This window comes from Lithobates pipiens, unplaced genomic scaffold (genome assembly GCF_037356315.1).
Source record: "Lithobates pipiens isolate NorthernLeopardFrog02 unplaced genomic scaffold, aLitPip1_a1.2 Scaffold_13, whole genome shotgun sequence".
In the NCBI taxonomy this organism is placed as follows: Eukaryota; Metazoa; Chordata; class Amphibia; order Anura; family Ranidae; genus Lithobates; species Lithobates pipiens.
Genome location: NW_027507718.1, coordinates 335236150 through 335255780, shown reverse-complemented (window position 1 = coordinate 335255780; position 19631 = coordinate 335236150). Strand labels below are relative to the sequence as shown.

Below are 19631 nucleotides of genomic sequence, written 5' to 3'. Positions count from 1 at the left end.
CAACTTATTTTAACGGTTTATTGCCTGTGTGGTGTTTGTTTTTTTTTTTTGTTTTTTTTGTTGTTGTTGTTGTGGTGTAATATGCTGTATCTTTAGCACCTGTTGTAATGCTGTACAGAATAAAGGTGAGTACACGCTTTCAGGTTTTTTTTTTTTTTTTTTTTTATTTTTATTAATTTTTTTTAAGCCAGTGGGTTGAACAAAAAAAAAACTGACTGATTGCTCCATCAACACAAGCAAAGTTGATGCAGTGATCTCTCCTGCTCAGACATTTTGCGGTTAATTTACTAAAACTGAAACTGGAGAGTGCAAAATCTGGTGCAGCTCTGCATAGAAACCAATAAGGTTCCATGTCTTTTTTTTGTTTGTCAAAGCTTAATTGAACACGCTGAAGTTAGAAGCTGATTGGCTACCATGCACAGCTGCACCAGATTTTACACTCTCCAGTTTTAATAAATCAACCCCTGCTTTCTATCTATTCCCCCACAAGAATACCCTGAACAACTTTCACAGACATGTTCTGGGAATGCCGATCGAATGCTGCTGACATGCTGTTATTTTCAGCATGTCTGTTCGACAGAACATTAGACTGGCTTCTATAGAACAGGCAACTATACACACAGATTGAAAGTAACCAGCTGGTTTTCGGCCCCTGTGTACCGCGATTAACGATCACGCAAGCCAGACAGATTAGGAAGAGCCCAGTTGAGGTCACATGCTCAATGCTCTTCCCTGTGGCTGAACTGTTAGCGCAGATTCACAGGCAGCTGACGCCTCTGTTTTGTAGCCCCAATCCTTATATTTTATTTAGTCTCTCAGTTTAAAAAAAAAATAAAAAATCACTTCTGTATTTCGACACGTCCAAGTGATGCTGCATGATCGCGGCTGTGATTAGGAGATGGGTGACGTGTGTAAGAAATCTGTTGGTTATGGAGTTGCCCTTTTGTTTTATGGGTGCATATGTTGTGTTTGTGCTGTTATTTACACTTTTGGTCTTCTTCAGGGTTTCACTTGTTGTCACAGAAACTGTGGATGCTGGTTTGTTTGGTGAAGGTATTCTGGAAACTCTAATTCATGCCTGGAAAAACTTACTTTTAGAACCAAAGGTTAGCAAATTAAATATTACTTTCCCAAAGTGCTTCCAATAAAGGTGTTGGAGAGGTCCTATTATTATGCTACTCCTTACTTAGTATAACATCTTTATCTGAATTTTATTTCATACAAGTTTCTTTTTTTTTATTCTTCTCAGCACAAAGACTTGGACTGTAAGACATATGGACAAGTCATACCTGCCGGTGCTGTTGTATTTGGAATGGCTGTGGAATGCTCAGAGATACGTAGACATCACAGGTGGGCATCACTGGTCACTTTTTTATTATGTTTAAAAATAAAAAAATGCATCATAATGCGTAAGTGATATGAGCGAATGCACAGTTTTTTTTACCTTGCTGATATTAGAAGTAAAACCACAAAAACTATATTTGTTTATTGCTATTTGATCCCTTTTTTTTTTTTTTATGCCTCAGAAAATATGGGGATGCTACTTCTAGAACAGTGGTCCTCAATCTTTCTAGTGCCATGACCCCTTAAAAAAATTTCCCAAGTTGTGGGGACCCCTAACAGTAAAATTATTTTTGTAGCACGGGGTGTCGGCACCCAAAGCAAGACAAGTCATTTGCGTCCCTAAACCACGGACATTAAGTGCTCTCTGAGTCCCTTCCACTCGTACAGCATTAAAACCTCTTTTGGTATGTTTTGGGATGTACCCTTCTTTCTCTGTTCTCCTTTCTTTCCCTTTTTATCTCTCTCTATCCCAATTTCTTATCCCTCTCTAGCCATCTTTCTTGTTCATTCTCATTCTTTCTCTCCCCCCCCCCCCCCTTTTGTTCCTCCCGCTCTTTTCCTCTCCCTTTCATGTGTTCTCTATTTTTTTTGGTTCCTTCTCTTACTCCTTGGTGGGGGGAGGCGAGAATGGGATGAGTGGCAGTGCTGGCGGGGAGTTGGGATCAGTGGCAGTGATCAGCCAACTTAGGTGCTCTTGATCAAGGTCAACTGTTGATCTGAGAACTGTAGTGGAGACTTAATTACCTAATCACAGCTGGTGTTACTCACTGTGTCTCAGACTTTGTGGCGTCTCATAGCAGTGACACCTATTCCTCACCAGTCAGCTGACTTCTAGTCTCTACACCCCCAGCCATGCTGTGAACTGAATGGGTGGCTGTGAGGAGGCTGAGTGGCCAGCCATGGGCTCCAGGAATAGCCCTGCTGGGAGAGCGGTGTGGGCTTCAGGGACAGCCCAGGATTCGGTGACCCCTGGCAAATGGTCATTGGACCCCTGAGGGGGTCCAGACCCCCAGGTTGAGAATCACCATTCTAGAAAATAGTTGTTGGTACTTAAAGCAATTGCAAAGGGTTTTTTTTTTTTTTTTTTTTTTTTTTTAACTACCTGCTTTGTGCAAAGGAATTGCAGCCCCAAACTTCTTCTCGGGTCCCCTGCCGTCGCTCCTGGCCCCTCCTCTCTGTCTGGTGCCCCAACAGGAAGCCACTTCCTATGGGAGCACTCGTGAATGCTCGCTCCTGAATCCTGCTTCTGCATCCGTTGACACAAACAATGGGTCTTTGCCCCACCATCTGGTCCCTTGTCACTGGCTTTGATTGACAGCACTGGGAGCCAGGAGCTGGTGCAAAGCCAGGGAGATGCAGAAGTGATAGGAGAGAAGAGCTGCAGATGGGAATGCATTAAGGTAAAATAATGTTCAGGCTTTAGAACCATTTTAAAGCTGAACTCCAGCCAGTCAACTAAAAAGGGAGATGAAATGCATATGAGAACTGCTTTACCTGCCAATAGCTTTGTATTTCTGTTTATCCAGTTCTGAGATTTACACAGTTCTGTCCAAACTCCTGAGTTTTCTCTATTGCCCTATTGCAAATGGTACAACTAGGTTGTTTCTCTCCCCCAGCCTGTGACTAAACAGTGAGAGGTAAAGCAGTAGAATGATGAGTTCATCTTTGTCTCTTTCTCTTTCATCCTATTGACATGTTTTCCGGTAGAGCAGCAGCACAAAACACCGTAGAGCTCAGTCTGCTGTACATGGTATTGTAAGAGACTGATTCCAAATAATATTCAGGTATTAACCACTTCAGCCCTGGAAGATTTGGCTGCTCAATATCCAGGCCATTTTTTGCGATGCTGTACCCAAACAAAATTGACGTCCTTTTTTTTTTTTTCCCCCACAAATAGAGCTGTCTTTTGGTGGTATTTTATCACCTCCTGCGGTTTTTATTTTTTGCGCTATAAACAAAAAAGTGCGACAATTTTGAAAAAAAAAATACAATATCTTTTACTTTTTGCTATAAAAAATATCCCACATAGTATGAACGCACGATCTGTCTCCTCTCCACACACACACACACACACACACACACACACACACATCCTGGTTCTTGCTCTCACGAGTGATCGCAGGTGCCTGTCGGTCATCGCGCCTGAGGGGCACTCGCATTTGCTCTGGATGCGCGCCCCTAGTGGGCAAAAGGCGAAGTGACGTAAGATAGTGTCATTTTGCCTAGCTGTGTAAAAGCTGGTCGACAACCAGTTAGGTATATGAATACCACTAGGCTGGGTTCAAAGCTGTGCGAATTGGATGCGGATATTCCCGCATCCAATTCGCATGACAGGAGATTGTGACCGGCTCTCTATGGAGCCAATTCACATATCTTTGGGGCGGTTTTGCTGTGCGTCTTTGGCACCGTATCAGGGCCAAATTCAGGCCATTATTGCATCCTGGTAATGGTCAGTGGAATCAGGGTGGCATCAGCCATGCAGGTAAAAAAAAAAATGGCTACAGTGCTTAACCAGTGCCTCAAGTAGGTGTTTGTAGGGACCGTAACGGATAACCCCTTGCAATATCAAAATGAAAAAGCAAGAAGTTGACAGCATTCAAGGCGACCTAATGGTGACTAAGGACCGCTCTAGTATGCTACCTGTTCAACCACATAGACAAGGGCCTCTGAGATGTCTGTATTATAAGATTCTGGGACTTGTTACTTTCCTCCAAATCCATTTTATTGAATTGAAGTGCACAAAAAATAAGATTTGTGTCTCTTGAATAGAGAAAAAGAAATGGTCCGGTCAAGTACCTGCCATTATTCGAGCTGTTATTTTTCATAATACGTCTCATGAAAAATGAACAAGTATGCAACAAAGTACTTATAACTTTCTACAGAATAAGAATCCTGTTTTTAATATCTCCTAGAGTGTTTGTGAATGAGGTTGCTGGAGTGAAGCTTGAAATGCAGTTTTCTAGTCCTGTACACAGCAGTCATAAGAATGATGATGTAGCAGAACCGTATTCTTCAGAAAAAATGAGCAGAGTACCTGGAGGATATAAAGCACTGAGTCAACCATTCCAGGCATTGACAGTGGACTTCAACAGCCTGCAGGTAATAGCCCCTGATGACTATTCTATTATTTTCTTAAAGAGATCTGGGACTGAGGGTTACAGTTGATCTGGCACTGTGTACTGTTTGTTTAGATCTGTACTGGCAAAAGTGTGCATATGAAAGTACACATGGGTGCAGCGAGTGGAGAAGCACGTGATTGTACAGTATGGCAGCGAGTGAAAGACATGCATGTGGGTGTAATGGGCATCTGTGCAGTGGCAACGCAATGTTGAGTGGTTATGGTGCTCATTGATGCAGTGAGTGGGAGTAGTGGTGCAAATGGGTGATGAGTTGTTGTAGTGCTCATTTGTGTTGTGGATGTAGTGTACATCTATGTGGTGGCAGCAAGTATTGAAATGCACATGGATGCAGTTGCAAGGAGTAGGCACAGTGCATGTGGGTGCAATGCAAGTAACTGGGGGAGGGGTGCTGAAGCAGTGTGCAGAGGAATGAGAAGCGGTGTGGATGGCAGGAGGGAATCTGAAACTGAGGTGAAACTGAGAAGGGGGGGAGGCGAGCATAGGTAAAAGGAGTCCAGCGTGTGTGTAGAGGAGCTAGACACACCGTATAAAACTAGTATAGAGGGTTACTAACACTCTGGCAATTGCTGGTGTGACTTCTTCTTCAGTGGAGAACTGATGAAGGAGCTGGCGGTCTAGCGGCTGGGGCAGTTTTTGTCTGTATGGAATCGAGACACTCCTGCCACACGTGCAATAGCTTCAGCATTGCCATGGTTTTCCAATAAATCCTCCACAGCAGCTGCCATTGCAAGGAACCAGTACCAGCTTATTGAAGTTTATGTTTTATGAAACTTTAGTGGTTAAGTTTCCTTCCAAACGGTTTAACTCTTCTGACAATACTGTATGTGAAGCTCAAAAACATAAACTTCCTGGATTATTCTTTTACAATAATTATAGGTTTAAATGCTGTTAAATACAAAGCCATATAAAGTGTAAAAAAAAAAAAAAAAAAAAAAATTAAAAACTCAGGAAATGTGCCATTGATTGTTGAAATCGGCCTACATTTAATTTATTTATTATTTATTTTTTATTTTTTATCTTTCTTGTTCATTAAAGCCGCGTACACACGTAGCTGTCTATCCGACGGACTTAGTCTGGCGGACTTCCCGTCAGACTGTCCGTCGGACTTTCCGAACGGGCTACTTGCCCACACACGGCACTTTTTCAGCGGACTAATATGGCGTACTAAGTCCGCCATACTTTTGAAATGAGCGGACTTTTCCCGCCCGGAGAAAAGTCCGCTCATTTCGAGCGGGTCTCCAGGTAGGCGGGGCCCGCGAAGGAGACGTCGCTGGCCCCTCCACCTGGTATGGACTTAAAGGGGAACCCCAACGCTGAAAAAAATCAGCGTGGGGGTCCCCCCAAGTCCATATCAGACCCTTGTCCGAGCACGCTACCCGGCCGGCCAGGAAAAGGGGGACGAGCAAGCGCCCCCTCCTTCTGAGCCGTACCAGGCTGCGTGCCCTCAACATGGGGGGTGCCTTGGGGAAGGGGGGGGGGCCCGCGCGGCCCCCCCACCCCAAAGCACATTGTCCCCATGTTGATGAGGACAAGGGCCTCTTCCCGACAACCCTGGCTGTTGGTTGTCGGGGTCTGCGGGCGAGGGGCTTATCAGAATCCGGGAGCCCCCTTTAATAAGGGGGCCCCCGGATACCGGCCCCCCACCATGGGGTACAATGTACCCCTACCCATTCACCTGTAAAATGAAGTACAAAAAAAACACAACACACAAGATAAAATAGTTTATTGCATAGCTCCGGGGGTCTTCCGTCTTCGGGGGTCTTCTCGCCGGACTCCTCCGCTATCTTCTTGTAGCTCTTTTACTAGCGGAGGAGTCCGGATTTCTTCCTCGCCGCCGCCCTCTTCTTCCGACTTCAGGGGTCTTGTCCCCCCTCTTCGGTTCTTCTGCCGGGCCACCGCGCCTTCTTATAGCTTTTACAGGCAGTACTGGCACACACACTGCCGGATCGTCCGCCGAAATGCGAGTCCGGCGGGAAGATTGGAGTGCAAAACTACTTTCTAAGTCCGCCGTACTTTGGGGTCAAAAAAGTATGCCGGAGGCTACACACGGGGGGGATTGTCCGGCGGACTTGAGTTTGCCGGACTTGTTTGATCGTGTGTACGCGGCATAAGGGACACGTGAATTCAGGCGGTTGAGTTTACTCATGACCTCAGGAAAATTACACACTGGCAAAAAAAATTGGCCAGCCCAGTATAACCCTTCTTTGCACCATACCTCCACTTTTTTTGTTTTGTCTTAGGAGACCATGGATGTTCTCATTGTTTTACCTTTTTTTTTTTTTCTGCTCTGCTGAGAAAAGACCAATCTTTCTCAGCTGGAAGCACCTGCACCTAGGAAAGTTGTCCCTGAATCTGTAGGTGTTCCAGAACCAGTGTCGGGGGGAACGTCAGATGTGGACCTCTGTACTAGCTTTCTATTTTCAACAACAAAAAACAGGACAGGTTTGTTTCCAGGCACAGGGATCCTCCAGTGGAACAGTGGATGGTCTGATGGCTCAGTGGTATCAGTACACCTTGATCTATGCCTTTTTTGCACCACTGAAACCCCTGCCTTATTTGCTTAACGGGATCAAGTGGGAGGTCATTCTGGTGATTCTTAAAGCTCTAAACTGGCTTGGCGGATACAATAATCTGGTTAGACTCCTGGTAAATGCTGCATAGGGTCTTCCAGCTCGTCTGGATCTTCTGTCTCAAGGACCAATTTAGCATCATATTTCATAGTTGCTGGCTTTAACAGCATGGCAGTTGAAGCCCAGATTCTGAGATTGGGCATCTCTAAATTGGTGATTCCCACAATGTTAAAATCTATGAAGTATACTTCCCGCAAGGTCTATCAGTGCACATGGAAGACATACTTTTCTGTGTGAAACAAACAGGTTGATTAACTAAAGGAAAAACTACTGTGCATTTGCTCTAGATCTGAGGGGAAGCTTTGCTAGTTTTATCCAAAAATTTACAAACAAAAATGCTGTGTTTTATTTTCCTTGCATGTGATTTAAGTATTCTTCTCAAAGTGTTAGTTTACCTCATTTACTAAGCTTTGGAGCAAGCGCACTTGCAGTGCACAGTATATTTTGCACAGCCCCCAAAGAACTTTCACCCCAGGAAATTCCTTGTTACAGATGGGCCTGGAACAGCATTTGGCTTTGAGTTCCATCAAAGGTCAGGCCCCTGTGCTTGCAAAGTTATTCAGAGACAGCTGGCTTCCCATTCCTTGGTCAGGACGTTTGTGCAGGATCTCTCCCTGTATGTTCTCCCATGACTCTATGGGATTTCAGTTTGGTGCTCTCAGCTCAATAGCTACCCTTTTAACCAATCAAAGATATCCCGCTGTCCATTCTCTGCACAAGGTTGCATTTCTTGTTGCTGTCACCTTGGCTATGCAAGTACTTGATCCTAGAATCCTTTTTATGTATTAAAACCCTTTCTCTAAGCGTCTTCCAGGACAGCCCATGAGACCTAGGGCTCCTCCTATTGGGATGGGAAACACGTTAACCCCCACCAGATCCTCCAGGCCCCATGTCAGTATTAGTGTCTCCTCCGGACGGGGGAGTCAACATGTTTCCTGGAACTGGTTCACCTATGTCTCATGAACATGGCTCTTGTGGCATTTTGGCGTGGTATTCCTACCTTCTTCTTAGGTCTCAGAGCAGCCCATCCACCAGGGGTATAGGCTTGTAGCTGCTGTCCCTGCTTTTCAGTGTATGGGGAATGCCAGCACTGTGGTGTACGTCGGAGCTCCGCTCCGCGAGCCGCATGGCGGCAGTCGGCTGTTCTCTCCCTGTTAAACCGCGTGGCTGGAGTGTGCAGGGGAAAAGAGAAAGCCATGCGTGAAGGGGCGGAACTTCCGTGTTCCAAGCTAGCCCACAGGAAGTACCCGGGGGGGCTCACTTCCGGGAAGTGTGACGTCAGCGGGGCGCCGGAGACGCTAGTTCCTGTCTCTAAATGGCGTGAACAGGGATGCTAGGAAGCTGGTGTTTTAAAAAAGTGAAATCCGGCAGTGGCTGAGGACCACTACAGGGTTTGGATGGACTCCTCTGCGATACCTGCACAGGCAGCGGAAGCAGGCCCTAATACCAGCACCTAACAGGTAAGCCTGAAGTGTATTTTACTTTTACATCCTGTGAGTGTTCTCCCCCTTGTAACCAGTAGGGACTAGGTGAAGGGGGCACTTTTTTTTTTTTTTTTCTCCTCCTGCACGGGGTGTTATGGAGCGTAGGTAGCATAAAATTGATTGGGGTCATTTGTTCTCTTGCAGGCCAAGACTTAGGAGAAGGCCTAAGTGCAGCCACCAAAAAGGAAATGTGGGGTTGTGGCAACAAATTGAGCAGCTCATGGAGTAAAGCAGTTTGCCGCACCTGTATAGACAGCCTTATTAAGGATGACTCGGTAGTCTCCTGTCAGAAAATGCTGACTTCTGTTAGAGATGAGCTTACGTCTATGTTTAGCTTGTTTAAAACTCTAAAGTTCCTTCAGAGGGTCCACCTCCAGTTAGGACTTCAGCCGGTTCTAGTGCTCCACAGCATAGTGCAGAGAGTGAAGACTAAGGCTGAAACCGGATCTACCCAGTCTTCTCCGGAAAATGCAGGGTCAGATACAGGGCCCAGGGATAAAGAATCCGCAAGGGGCTTGAGGTATAAGTTATCATTGGAAGATGTAGATGATTTATTAAAGACTATCTATACAACACTTGATATAGAAGAGAAGGTACAATTCTGGAAACATCACCTTTTATGTACAAAGGTTTGCATAAGAAAAAGGCTAGAGTTTTTCCCGTGCATGGTTCCCTTCTTTCCCTTCTGGGAAAATTCAGAGAGAAAACCCTTTCTTTTCTGGTAACCTTAAAGGAAGGTTTCCATTTGGAGAGGACACAACGCAGCCATGGAACAAAAATCTTAACTTAGACGTACCTCTTTTCAAAAGCTTCAAGAAACTCGGACCTAGCGTTTGACAATATTGACACGCCTATGGATCCGATGGCTAAAAGAGGAGATATCCTTCTTCACGGAGCCTGGGCCATTGGGAATCATAAACCAGCTCTGGCCTCCACTTGTGTAGCCAGAAATTTAGAAGTATGGTTGACACAGATACTAACGTACTTGTTGGCAGGTACCTCCTAGGTACCATGGGCCATTCTTATATCCTAGAGGGTCATGAATGTGAGTTCCTGGGGATGGGGAGCCCACCTCAGCAACACAATGGCACAGGGAGAATGGTCCTCAAGGGAAGCAAGAGCTTCATCGAATCAAAGAGAGCTTCTAGCAGTTCAGAGAGCCTTGCAGGCATTTCAGACAGAAATCAGGGTTTGCAATCTCTAGATTCCATCCAACAATATTGATATGGTTGCATACCTCAACAAACAGGGAGGTACAAGAAGTCCGATACTTCAATCTGTCACCCAGGTGATTTTATCATGGGCAGAAGGGAATCTAGCCTCAATTATAGTGAAAGACATTCTGTGCTCTAAAAACTATTACTACCTTGTCTCTTCCCATAATTATCTAATTTATAAAACCCTACTAAGCACACTGATATAAAGTTACTTATGAAAACACACACATTGCTGCTAGTAAAACACTATCTTATTTATTTCCCAAGAAATTAGGAAAGCTAACATAAAGTAGTAAAAGGACATTACAATATCACGCAGCTTACAATCAGAACATATAATACAAGAATATGAAAGATACTTATCACACGGTCCTCCTTGAGGCTTTGCTGCATCGGCTAGGCTCAGACCAGGAGAGGGCCTTCACCATGAGGTTTAGGCCGGAGCCATCTCCCAAAGTAGGCCGAGTCACCACATGGCATGGTCTTACAGCAAACAGAAAACATTGTCTGTGTGTGAGCCTTTTCATACCAACATACACACCCACTCGTAGCCATCCCCATTTGCCTTCCATCCAATAGATTTCGCCAAGAGGCATTCCTTCACATGTATGTCCATTCTTCAGGAAGCATGCTGTATTGTCCACTATTGATCAGTGTCTTCAACGATGAGCCACCCAGCTTGCTTTTACTCCCTTTGAAGCCTGCAACCACACACACATCACAGCAGGGGGGTTCCGAGTCAAGCTATTGTTCTTCTGATTACAAAGCTTTCATGTGCTTCATTCATCTGAGGCTAAGTGGCTACCTCAACCATGAACAAATACCAGAAGTATTATATGAATTCAATCCAACATATAGCAATGCACTTGAAGCGGACACAAAACTATCTGGCAGATTATCTCGGCCGCTGTCGGGTATGTCAAGACAATTGGTCCCTTCAACCCGAAATATTTGTGGGTCTCACCGACAGATGGGGATATCCCGAAGTGGACCTGTTTGCAAATCAAAACAATTGCAAGACAGAGAAGTTCTTTTCTCTGAACCCAGCGGATCGATGCTCTGGCGAATCCATGGCCATTTGGCCTCTGTTATGCTTTCCCAACGATCAGGCTAATTCTGGAAGTCCTCTGGAAATTTCTTCTAGAAGAAACCGATCTTAGCCTAATATCCCCTTTCTGGCCCAAGAGGCCATGGTTTTTCATGTTGCAGACTCTGGTCTCAGAGGCCCCACTGAGTCTTCCGAAGAGAGAAGATTTATTATCGCAGGGTCCAGTGTCGCACCCACAGGTGATTTCCTTAAGTTTGATGGCCTGGTATTTAAAGAAAAGATACTAAGCGCACTGGGGTTCTCTGACAAAGTAGTCAAGACCCTGTTAAATTGCAGAAAAACGGTCACTAGAGCCATATATGCCAAGGTTTGTAAGACATTTTAACTCATGGTTATGTGAAAATTAAACTCATGATGTTCCTTCAATTTTGGAATTTCTTTCAAGAGGGTGTCGACAAAGGTTAGACAGTTAGTACCTTAAAGGTACAAGCGGCAGCTATCACTATTTTTTTTCCAATTTTCTCTCTTGGAAAATCTCACTATAGCTAGATTCTTCAAATCAATTTCTAGGTCCAGGCCAGTAGTGGTTAGAAGTTGTTCAACCTGGAACCTGTCCCTGGTGCTTCAAACTGGTAGAATTCCCTTTTTGAGCAGGGGTGCCCAATCAGTGGCCCGTGGAGCTCTCTGATGTGGCCCACAACCGCCTGCTCTGGGATGGCTGGTTGGCAAGCCCAGATAACAGGTTTCTGACCCGGCATCCCAGAACATCAGTGTTGTGAATGAAGCCAACGGTAGAGGAAGCAAGCGGTTGCGTAGCAGAGCCACATAAGACGATGCCTTCTGTCACAGGCGGAGTGATACCAAATGCACTCTGCCTGGAACAGCAACAGCTGGCGATACCCCAATAGAAGACTGTTATTAAAGGTATGTTTAATACTATAATCACAGTGTATATATGGGCATATCTGTTCTGCATTGGTTACCAGGCTGCTTTCAAACTGCACTGAGCCATAGACCTATGTTATTACCTACAGGTTTGGTGTGCTTTCAGAAAGTGCTACCTGCAGGATATAATAGAATTCTATGGCAAAGAAAAACAGAAGGGGATCTGTCCCCTTCCATCTGGGTGGATCGGAGAGCCCATAGAGTAGAGTGGGCTGTGTTCGTGTCCGCTCCGCATATGCGGAGAGTACACGGACCTATCATCCGCCCACTCTGCTCATTGTGGCCTGTGGCAGGTTACCAAGTCACTTAAGAGGCCCTTGCTCTTCAAAAGATTGGGCACCCCTGCCCTAGAGGATATTTCAGTTAAGTAATTTTACCTTTTTAAAAACAATTATTCTTGTGGCAATTACCTCAGCTCGTAGGGTAAGTGAGTTACAGGCCCTATCAGTAAGGGAGCCCTTCCTCACAATTTTTGAGGATTGGGTTGTTTTGAAAACCGATCCAAGATTTCTGCCTAAAGTGGCCAGGACATTGTACTACCAATCTTTTGTAGTTCGTCAAAGAGTGACCAAGAAAGGAAAATTTTTAGTTTTTTAAGACGTGAAGAGAATTCTTCTTGTCTACCTTGAGGTCACCAAGACGTTTAGAAAAACAGACTCCTTGTTTGTCCTCCTTTTCAGGAGCGCACAAGGGAAAGGGTGCATCTAAATTCGCCTTGGCTATATGGATAAAGCAAGCTATTTCTGAAACTTACAAAATTAGAGAAGTTCCACTGCCTTTTGTCACTGCGCACTCAACAAGAGCTTTGTCTGTGTCTTTGGCTGAGTGGGCTGGAGCCTCACCGTAAACTATTTGCAGGGCTGCCACATGGTCCTGTTTTTTAACCTTCATTAAACATTTTCACCTGGATCTCCTATCTGCTCATGAGCAGGCGTTTGGTCGTAAGGTCCTTCAGGCAGTTGTCCCTCCCTAGACTGGTAAGTTCTGGCTCATTGTCTCATGGACTGTCCTGGAAGACGCTTAGAGAAAAGCTGAATTAGACTTACTGGTAACTCCTCCTTTTCTGAGAGTCTTTCAGGACACCCGGATTCCCACCCGGTTTTGTCTTGAAGTAATGTGTATTATGCATATGGTTTACAGGGACGTCATACGGTTTTTGAGAATACTGACATGGGACCTGGAGGGGGTTAACGTGTTTCCTGTCCAGGTAGGAGGAGCCCTAGGTCTCATGGGCTGTCCTGAAAGACTCTCAGAAAAGGAGTTACCGGTAAGTCTAACTCAGCTTTTCTGGTCTTACACAGAGTCATGGTGTTATTGAGTCCTAGTCCTTCCTTCCTAAGCAAGCCTTATGCCACATACACGCGACCGGGCTTTCCGACAGTCTTCCCGACGGACTTCCTGAACCGACTTGCCCACACACGAACGACTAAAGTCCGTTCGAAAGTCTGTCGTTTTGCACGTGATGACGTACGATGGGACTAGAAAAGGAAGTTTAATAGTCAGTAGCCAATAGCTGCCCTTGCGTCGTATTTTGTCCATCAGACCAGCATACAGATGAATGGTTTTCCCAATAGGAATTGAGTCCGTCAGACAGATTTGAAACATGTTCTATTTCTAGGTCCGTCTGAATTTTTTAAAGGAAAAATTATCCCATTATCCCACACACAATCAGACTATCCACCGGAATGATTCCGTCGGACCTATTCTGCCGGAAAGTCCGGTCGTGTGTACGTGGCATTAGCCTTTTACCTCGCATGACATTTTCCTTCTGTCTGTTTGACTCCAATTGATCCTTCCCTTCATTGTTTATACTGTGCATGTCCATCCTACAGCCACTGCTGACTTTCCTGAGGGTAATCAAAGCTTCAGGTCTGAAGGATTGAGTTCTACCTTTTCCTGTCAAGACGCATGCTACTGGACCTGTGCGCGCTTCTTGATCTTTTTTGGCATCAAGCAACTCTTTACCAGATTTTTAAGGCTGCCAGCTAGTATGCAGGCAGAAGTGCATGAACCTGGGTGCACAAGCTCTTCATTGGAGGCTGTGCACCCCGGCCTTCTGTACCTGTCAACCTCGGCTGTACAGGGCTCCCTCCATGCAGCTCGCCGCAAGTACAAAAACACAAACTTCTTATGATATACGGGGCTGAGTGCCTGTGTGAAAGAGCTGTAAAAGTGTACACAAAAGTAAATGCACACTGGGATGGGTTATTTACTAAAACTGCAGAGTGCACTATCGGGTGCAGCTTTGTATAGAAACCATGATCAGCTTCCAGATTTTTTTATTTTTTTTGTCAAATCTTGATTGAACAAGCTGAAGTTAGAAGCTGATTGGCTACCATGCACAGCTGCATCAGGTTCTGAGTGCTCAAGTTTTAATAAGTGTGTGTGTGTGTGTGTGTGTGTGTTTATATACTGTAACAAATGTATGTGTCAGAATATAACCTTCAGTGTATTTTGAAGGGAATGCATCATCGTAACTACTCCTGTTTATATTTTCAGTCTGATGCTAATGCTTTATGAATGCTTATTTATGAATTTTTTTTTTTTTTTTTTTTTTTTTATTTATAAAGAATAGTAGGGGACAATTCCGGAGTGCATGTTGTTGGGGAACAGGTATTCCATGTACTAAAAAATGTTTTTGTGGTTTGCTGCCAGAATATGGAAAGCATTGCTTCTGGAAAGACCTGCCGTATACCGGTTCAAATCAATGAACAAGGACAGCTTGATTGTTTTATAACTTGGTTTGTCCTGCATTTGGATGAAGAACACAATCTGTCAACTGGACCCAGTGAAGAAACTTGCTGGGAGCAAGCGGTCTTCCCTATTCAGAACCTCCCTGGTAAGTGTGTTTTTGTGTTTGTTTTTCAGCCATATATTACACAGTGAGTTAGAGACCACAGAACCATTCACATCAATAAATTCTCCCAAAGGAAGCTGCAGTCTGGTATTTCTACGTTGCTCACAAAAGCCACAAACTAGAGCTGATTTTTGGCTAAAATAGAAGCCTATTAATCCAATAATAATTTAGGATTTTAGGAGAAAAGTATGACACCCATGCACATGGGGTTCCTGGTGGGAATGAAAATGTCTGATTCCATCAAAACCAGAGTACTAGCCACTAAACCAACAAATATTTTTTTCCAATCTAAAGCACAATTCCAAGCAAATGTTTTGGATTCTTGTGTTTGATGTAGTGGGAAATAATTAGAACTTCTGTTATTTTTTTGCTTCACTGAAGTGAGTTGAAATCCCACTTTCTGCAGTTATTAGTCTAACGGATAATGTTATTTGGAAATTTCTTGCTTTTTGCTAGTGATGACCATAACATTTTGGAATTTTTTATTTTTTTCTGTGATCAGGACAGATAAGGGTAAATCTCCCCACAGGGGGAAACAGATGAGATAAAAAAGGTGAAAGAGAGTTTAGAATAGACCATTTTATTTTAGTTTTAGTGGATAAGGATTAGAACTTCTGTCTGGTTTTACCACAGTTGGATATTTCTTCAGTTCTTGCTTGGTAAAAAAAGATCATCTCCAGGAGAGGAAGTGAGGGGAAATCTCTACTAACGGCAACACAGAAATAAAATGCTTTTTGTGACCAAAATGAATGGTGATATCTATATAGAATCATCCTTCTGTTAATTTCTCTGTCCTTCCCTTTTTATTATTATTATTATATATATATATATATATTTTTTTTAATAGTTGATGGCTACTTTGTGAACCCTGGCGATATAGTAGTAGTTGATGTTTCCTGCCCTAACTGCTATTTAAGATTGGACCTCGTCTCCATTGCTAGAGGTGGAAAATTTGATCATAGCACATCTTTTTGTAACATGCTGTCTGGAAATGAGACTGAGCTGTGTGATGCCTTGGCCAGCCTTCATACTAGCAACCAGGAGGACACTGTGCAAGGGCCGTGCATCCTGGATCCTAATGAGATTGCCATCCTAAACAACATTGCATATCATGAGAGCTTCAAGCTGGCCATCTATAAAGTTATATCTTCCCTGGCATCAGGAGACCATTGGGTCAGCATTGGTGCATCATCACCTGAAGAACATTACTCAAATGCACTTTATGTCCTTGACGTATCTGAAGGATTTTCCATTTTACCCTTAATTGCTGCCCAACTAGGAAAAGTAAAATCATACAGCTCAGTGGAAGAGGAACAACATTGTGTTGCTCTGCAGAAACTGGCAGAACGGAATGGCCTGGCTAAAGAAAGTTTAGAGTTCTGGCTGAACCAGCTGGATACAGATGATGAGGTCCTACGGAGGCCAAGGTCTGATAAGTTATGGAGCATTATTATTTTAGATGTGGTTGAGCCCTGTGGCCTAATCAGACAAGAGGTGATGGAAAAAACAGCAATAGCAAGGTAACTCAACTTTTTGGTTTTGGATACTGTATTTACACTTAACAGGTCACTTTGTTTAATGTTTTTTATTTATTTATATGAAGTCAGGCTGCAGCAGTAAACCCATATACCCCCTTTCTTCAATAAAATGTAGTGTAGTTCATGTACAAAAATAAAAAATACAAACATCTATTGTGCTTTTAGTGTGAAAAGGTGTACACAAAGCAGCACCCACTGAGCATAGTAATATTAGATGCCAGAATCCACATCCACATAAAATGACTGCGCAGCCACACAAGTCCACAGACATCAAGTGATGTGTAAATCCTATAAAAGAAAAAAACAAAAAAACAAACAAACAAAAAAAAAAAACCCCCAGTTAAGTCCAGGAAAAAGTGACAACATTCAACTATCCACTGACTCTGACTGTATCTTGAAGAGATGACCAATACACTTGTGCCCTTTACCACAAATAAGGATGGCCTCTTGCCAAATCTAAAAAAAAAATCCCAAGGGAGCTGTTTTTTTTTTTTTTGTTGTTGTTGTTGTTGTTGTTGTTGTTGTAAAGCCTTAAGGTTTTTCACCTTAATGCATGAAGATGAAAAACTACCTGTGCTGCAGCTTCCCCCAAACTCCCCTCCTTTTTTCTTACCTGAGCTCGATTCAGCGATGTGCAAGAGCACAGCGGCTCCAGCCACTGTTGCTCTCCTCATTGGACAGATTGATAGCAGTAGGAGCCATTGACTCCTGCTGCTGTCAATCAAAAGCTGTTACCCGGGATTGAGGGGCAGGGCCGAGTCGGCTGTCTGTGTCAATGGACGTAGCAGCAGGATTCGGGAGTGAGCCCGCACTGGTGCCCACATGGAAAGCGGCTTTCCATGGGGATACCCAATGAAGAGCGAGGGGCCTGGAGCATCGGCAGGGGACCCCAGAAGAAGAGGATCGGGATGCTCAGTGCAATACCATTGCACAGAGCAGGCAAGTATAGACGTTTTGTTATTTTAAAAAATCGAAAAAATAAATGAACATTTACAATCACTTTCATTTTATTTATTTTTTATTTTTTTGACAGGTTTTTTAGTTAGCTACATCACGTGAAGTGACCAGGAAGTTTGAACATGCGTGCATGCTCTTGGTAATTGAGCATTTTTATGCATCAGTCATTTGAAAAATAAGATCATTCAGCAGCTGCATTAAATCTGCCTGTCTGATCTCCAGTTTTTATCTAGTTGTGTGCAGATCTGATAACAGACCTCATTTTAGAGAACTAACTGAATTTCAGTGCTTTGATGTACAGTAAGTCTACACTGAACTGGGCAATTAAGAGACAGACAGACTATATCCCAGTCAGCATTTGGATGATCAATCGTGGCCAGATTGCAGTTACTAACTGCTCTGTGTCCCTTCTCATATGACATGAGTAGTGCATTCACCTGATGACAATTTGTGTTTAGTATGGGAGCAGCACTGATTATATATAACTGACAATATTGTTTTGGTAAAGTGTAGCTGTATGCTTTATTTGACAGAGATGTTGCTATTCCAAGCTCTATTTTTATTTTATTTTTATTGTAGGTGCTTACTTCAGTCTGGAGGAAAGATATTCCCCCGGGCTGTAGTTATATATGGTATGTTGATAGAATCTCACACCTTACTACAGGAGTGTGCTGTCCAAGGCACAGAGCCTACACTCGGGTTCAATATAGCGGCATCCATTAATCATTTTAAGGTTGGTTATTTTGCCTGTTTTATTATATTTCATACCTTTTTACTGTGGTGTGTTTGTTTTTTTTTGTTTTTTTTCTTCTGGTTAATTGCAATGCTGGCTATAGTGTAATGTTGAATTTTAAAAGCAGCGAACTTCTGTCAGATTAGCAAACCTGTGAGATGAGCAGGGTTGCCGCTGCTTTTAAAATTCAACATCTAAGTAGTCAGACTGAATTGTAAGTCCTGTATTTCACTACATAAACTCACTTTACCGTTTATAAATATACGTGTAAAATGCAAAACTCCAGTAGGTGTAACATGTCCGCTTTCCCCCTTCTTGGTGTGTCCTTACTGTGGACCAGTGTGGGGTGTAGAAAGATGGCGGCGATGGAATATCACTTCCTTAGCAAACTATGATGGGTCGCCGAATATGTCGTTACACCGGTGTTTGTGTTGAGAAGTGCCTGGGACGAACGACACATACGCCATACGGAATAGCCGTTATTACAATCGACTGTTGTGATGGTGAGACCGCGCCTGCGCACAATAGCCGACAGTAGGGCTGAAACAACTTATCGATTATGAAATGAATCATTTACTATTTTTATAATCAATTAATCGGTCAGTAACATAATGGGGTTAAAAAAAAAAATTAGCCATTTATAGTACAAAAAAGAGCAAATCTCTACTGTAAATATTTCACTGTTCTACAGTAAAAAAAATGAACCTCTATTTTCCAATATATTTATTATGTTAAAAAAATCCAATATATTGTATTCAGTGGATTGATGGGTGATCATTGGTACCACGTTCCTTACCAATTCTACCAAAAAACGTGTTTTTTTTTTTTAATTTTTTTTTTTTTTTTATAATGTAACTGAAGCATAACTTTTTTTTCTTTGAATAGAGCGGAGAGGGATTAGAACTCCTGTCAGTCATTATTGATGTCTTGATGTCTGTGCCCCCGTTAGGGAGATTATCCCTCTCTATTTGTACTGTTTTTTTACCGTTATCATCAAAATTGAAAGTAAAAGAAAGTCCTAAATTTGGGCTTGTCACCAGAACAGGAATAATAGGGTTGGCCTTTCAATGGAGACACTAGTTCTGATGCCCCCAGTGACCCCCCCCCCCCCCAGAATTCCCACACTCTGGAGTGATTTCCTCACACTTGGGTGCAGGTCAAAAATGGTAGGTTTTAATTGATAAAAACCGACATTCCTGAATAAAAGTGATCACAGTTCAAATAAAAGCAATATGGGGAATATTAGGGCCAGGTACACCATTCCCTATATTTCTTCGGCGGAAGTTCCTGCTCCATTGCTACAGCACCCTGTAAATCAGACATGTTTGTGTCATTTACTGCCTGCAAATAACGCTAGAATTTGTCAGTAGGTGGTTCGCAAGGACTCCTGGGATACATGACGCCGCTACCCCAGGAGCCCTTGTGAATTACCTATTGAGATAATCGTGAAATGTCATTTGAAAAAAAAAAAAAAAAAAACGTCCCTTTTAAGCAGTGTTAATTTCGTCGACTAAAACATTTTAGTCCACTGAAATGCGACTACAACAACTGAGATGACAAAAATATGACTAAAATTAAAAATGCCATTTTAGTCAAAAGACTAAAACTAAATTGAAATTTGACTTCAAAATGAACATTGGTCTGTAGTGCATGTTCATACCTCAATGTCATAATGAATAACATTAGATTTCTCTTATATTCACCAACCGAAACAGCTCCTCTCTTAGCCATTGGGTTG

General features: G+C 43.2%; 1 protein-coding gene across 3 annotated transcripts in view; it reads left to right on the top strand.

The window, feature by feature from the left end:
• PRMT9 (protein arginine methyltransferase 9) overlaps positions 1-19631 on the top strand; it is a 50760-nt gene that overhangs the window by 10534 nt on the left and 20595 nt on the right. For 2 of the 3 annotated variants that reach the window (XM_077477006.1, XM_077477007.1), the window contains 6 exons: positions 1004-1106; positions 1250-1350; positions 4257-4443; positions 14464-14647; positions 15513-16185; positions 17740-17893. In XM_077477006.1, the coding sequence (XP_077333132.1) occupies positions 1004-1106; positions 1250-1350; positions 4257-4443; positions 14464-14647; positions 15513-16185; positions 17740-17893 (1402 nt within the window). The remainder of the gene's footprint in view (positions 1-1003; positions 1107-1249; positions 1351-4256; positions 4444-14463; positions 14648-15512; positions 16186-17739; positions 17894-19631) is intronic. The other variant, XR_013272320.1, reaches the window with a different exon arrangement.